Here is a 2,120-nt window from a genome sequence, read left to right as displayed (position 1 = left end):
TCCCTTTTTAACTTTTAGATTTTATCAAAAAACCCCTTTAACTTTGAGATATTGTTAAGAAAACCCGTTTTCTGATAAAATCTCAAAGTTCAAGGGGGTTTTGTGATAACACTTAAAACTTCAGAGGGTTTTCTGATATTTTGAAATTTAAGGGGGGTTTTCTGATAATTGCCAAAGTTAAAAGGGGGTTTTATGATATCGAGCCATAAATAAATATCTCGTTGCTGAATCGTTTCAAAAGCACTGACATTCTATGGAAATTCATGTTACAGATTTTTGTAGACAAAGAATGAGTATTTGCAAATCTGCTGTCCTGGCAGTTGGGGCTTAAGTGCTTGTTGGTGGAGCTGGGACAACACACTGATCTTTCCATAAAGTGTGTTTTTAGTCCAGCTTAAGTTTATTAACTACTGTATAAATATTGTACAAGGGTTCACCATGTAGAACCTTTTAATCAATAGTTTTCTTTTATGGCTTTCTCCATTTGTTTTTGCACATAATTGTGTTTTTTTCTCGTATTTTTTGTGTTCTATATGTCCTATGCAAATAATTTAGCATATTATCTTTTTAGAGGGAACTGTCGTGAAATTTCGGTTTTTTGTAAAACTGCTCATAATATACACGGTTAACAGAACAAAGTGATAATTTTCATCCGTATTTTATTAATTTGCATTCTAAAAGTTAACCGAACTCTCAAAAAATTTTAATTCCCTTCATAGGTTCTCCTCTCAGTCCCTCCAAAAGCTATCCGCGGTGAGCTTTTTAGGTAGTTATATTTTCTTATTTAACAGAACATAGATGATGAAAGTATGGTTTGGTGCCTGTTGTGCATACCATCTTGATAATTTTATGAAAGATTACAATTTTGTGGTTTATTTTTCTTAACAGATCGTGCAAATAAGTGACCAAAATGAGTTACCTATTGTATCCTCCGTTTAAATAGACAGTTGCTGTTAAAAAAATTTCCTAAAGACCAAAATGCCCTTCCCACTAATGATTACCCTCCCCCTCTTTTATTACTCGGCTAACTGTAAGAAAACTCCCTTTCATCTTCCCCAAAATTTACCGCATTCAATTAAGATATTGCGGATGAAATTAATGTTTACCAGATCGTGCAAACAAGTGCAGAGTGGCTTGCTAATCATTATTTGTTGAAAATCAAAGATAATCCAACTTAGAAGCTAAATGACTTAAAAAAAAAAGACAATGGACAGTGATCTACAGCTGAATACTAAGAAATTCAGGGTCTACAGAGCAAAGAAGGTAGCACTTGAAATCATAGAGGGAAGTTATAAGGAACAATATTGGAAGCTTTGGGATTATTCTCACATTTTACTGGGAAAAAATTCCTAATAGTTTGATTAGGGTGAGGGCTACAAGAAGACATTTGAGTGAACCTAACACATTTTATTGGATCAAATTATTGGATCCAATTATTTGTGAATTATTGGATCCAACAGCAGATGTAGACCTAGTGTGAATACACTCTCAGCGACTTTTTTTTGACTCATAAATTGACTCTTTTATGAGTAAAAAAAAGTAGCAATAGGAGAATTATCCTTACCAATGAACTATGTAAGAGTCAAAATTCACTCAAGGGATCTATTGGCACAAATACAACAAGGGATCTGTTCGCGATTGTGCAGTACAGCAGGGGGCTCTAGTCACGCTTAGCCCTACCAAAAAAATCTCTGAATGTGTTAGGCAGCTCGCATTAAGTTCGTGACTATTTACACCAAGCAAGCAACTTGCCCCTTCTCTCCATATTTTATCAAGTAATTTGCTCAACAAATTTGAGAATAGGCCTTTTTTTCCCCCACAACTCATTTTCTTTTGGAAAATACAACTATTTTCCAGCAAAAGAAGATGAAAAAAAGGACCTAAGAAGATCCTAACAAGGCCTATTGCTTCAGAAAAGCGTACATGCACGTGTTACACCACGTGTTACACCAACAGGTAAATAAGCGAAAAAAAAATTAAAAAAAAAGTAAATAAGCAAAAAATTATTAGTAACTTGGTCGCTACAGGTTTGGGAGTTTAGGTGAGTGGTTGGTATTAATGGCTAGCACTGGGAGAGTCCTTTTCCATGTAAGGCCAACCTAAGAATTTACTTCAACAAA

General features: G+C 34.6%; 1 protein-coding gene across 1 annotated transcript in view; it reads left to right on the top strand.

The window, feature by feature from the left end:
- Positions 1-584, top strand: part of LOC109839527 (trafficking protein particle complex subunit 13) — a 15,413-nt gene extending 14,829 nt beyond the window's left edge. The window contains 1 exon segment of the mRNA XM_020408004.1: positions 273-584. Within this exon segment, the coding sequence (XP_020263593.1) occupies positions 273-293 (21 nt within the window). The 3' untranslated portion in view covers positions 294-584.

This window comes from Asparagus officinalis, chromosome 4, assembly GCF_001876935.1.
Source record: "Asparagus officinalis chromosome 4, Aspof.V1, whole genome shotgun sequence".
Taxonomy (NCBI): domain Eukaryota; kingdom Viridiplantae; phylum Streptophyta; class Magnoliopsida; order Asparagales; family Asparagaceae; genus Asparagus; species Asparagus officinalis.
Note: the sequence above shows the minus strand (reverse complement) of the source record. Positions and strands in the feature narration are given on the sequence as shown.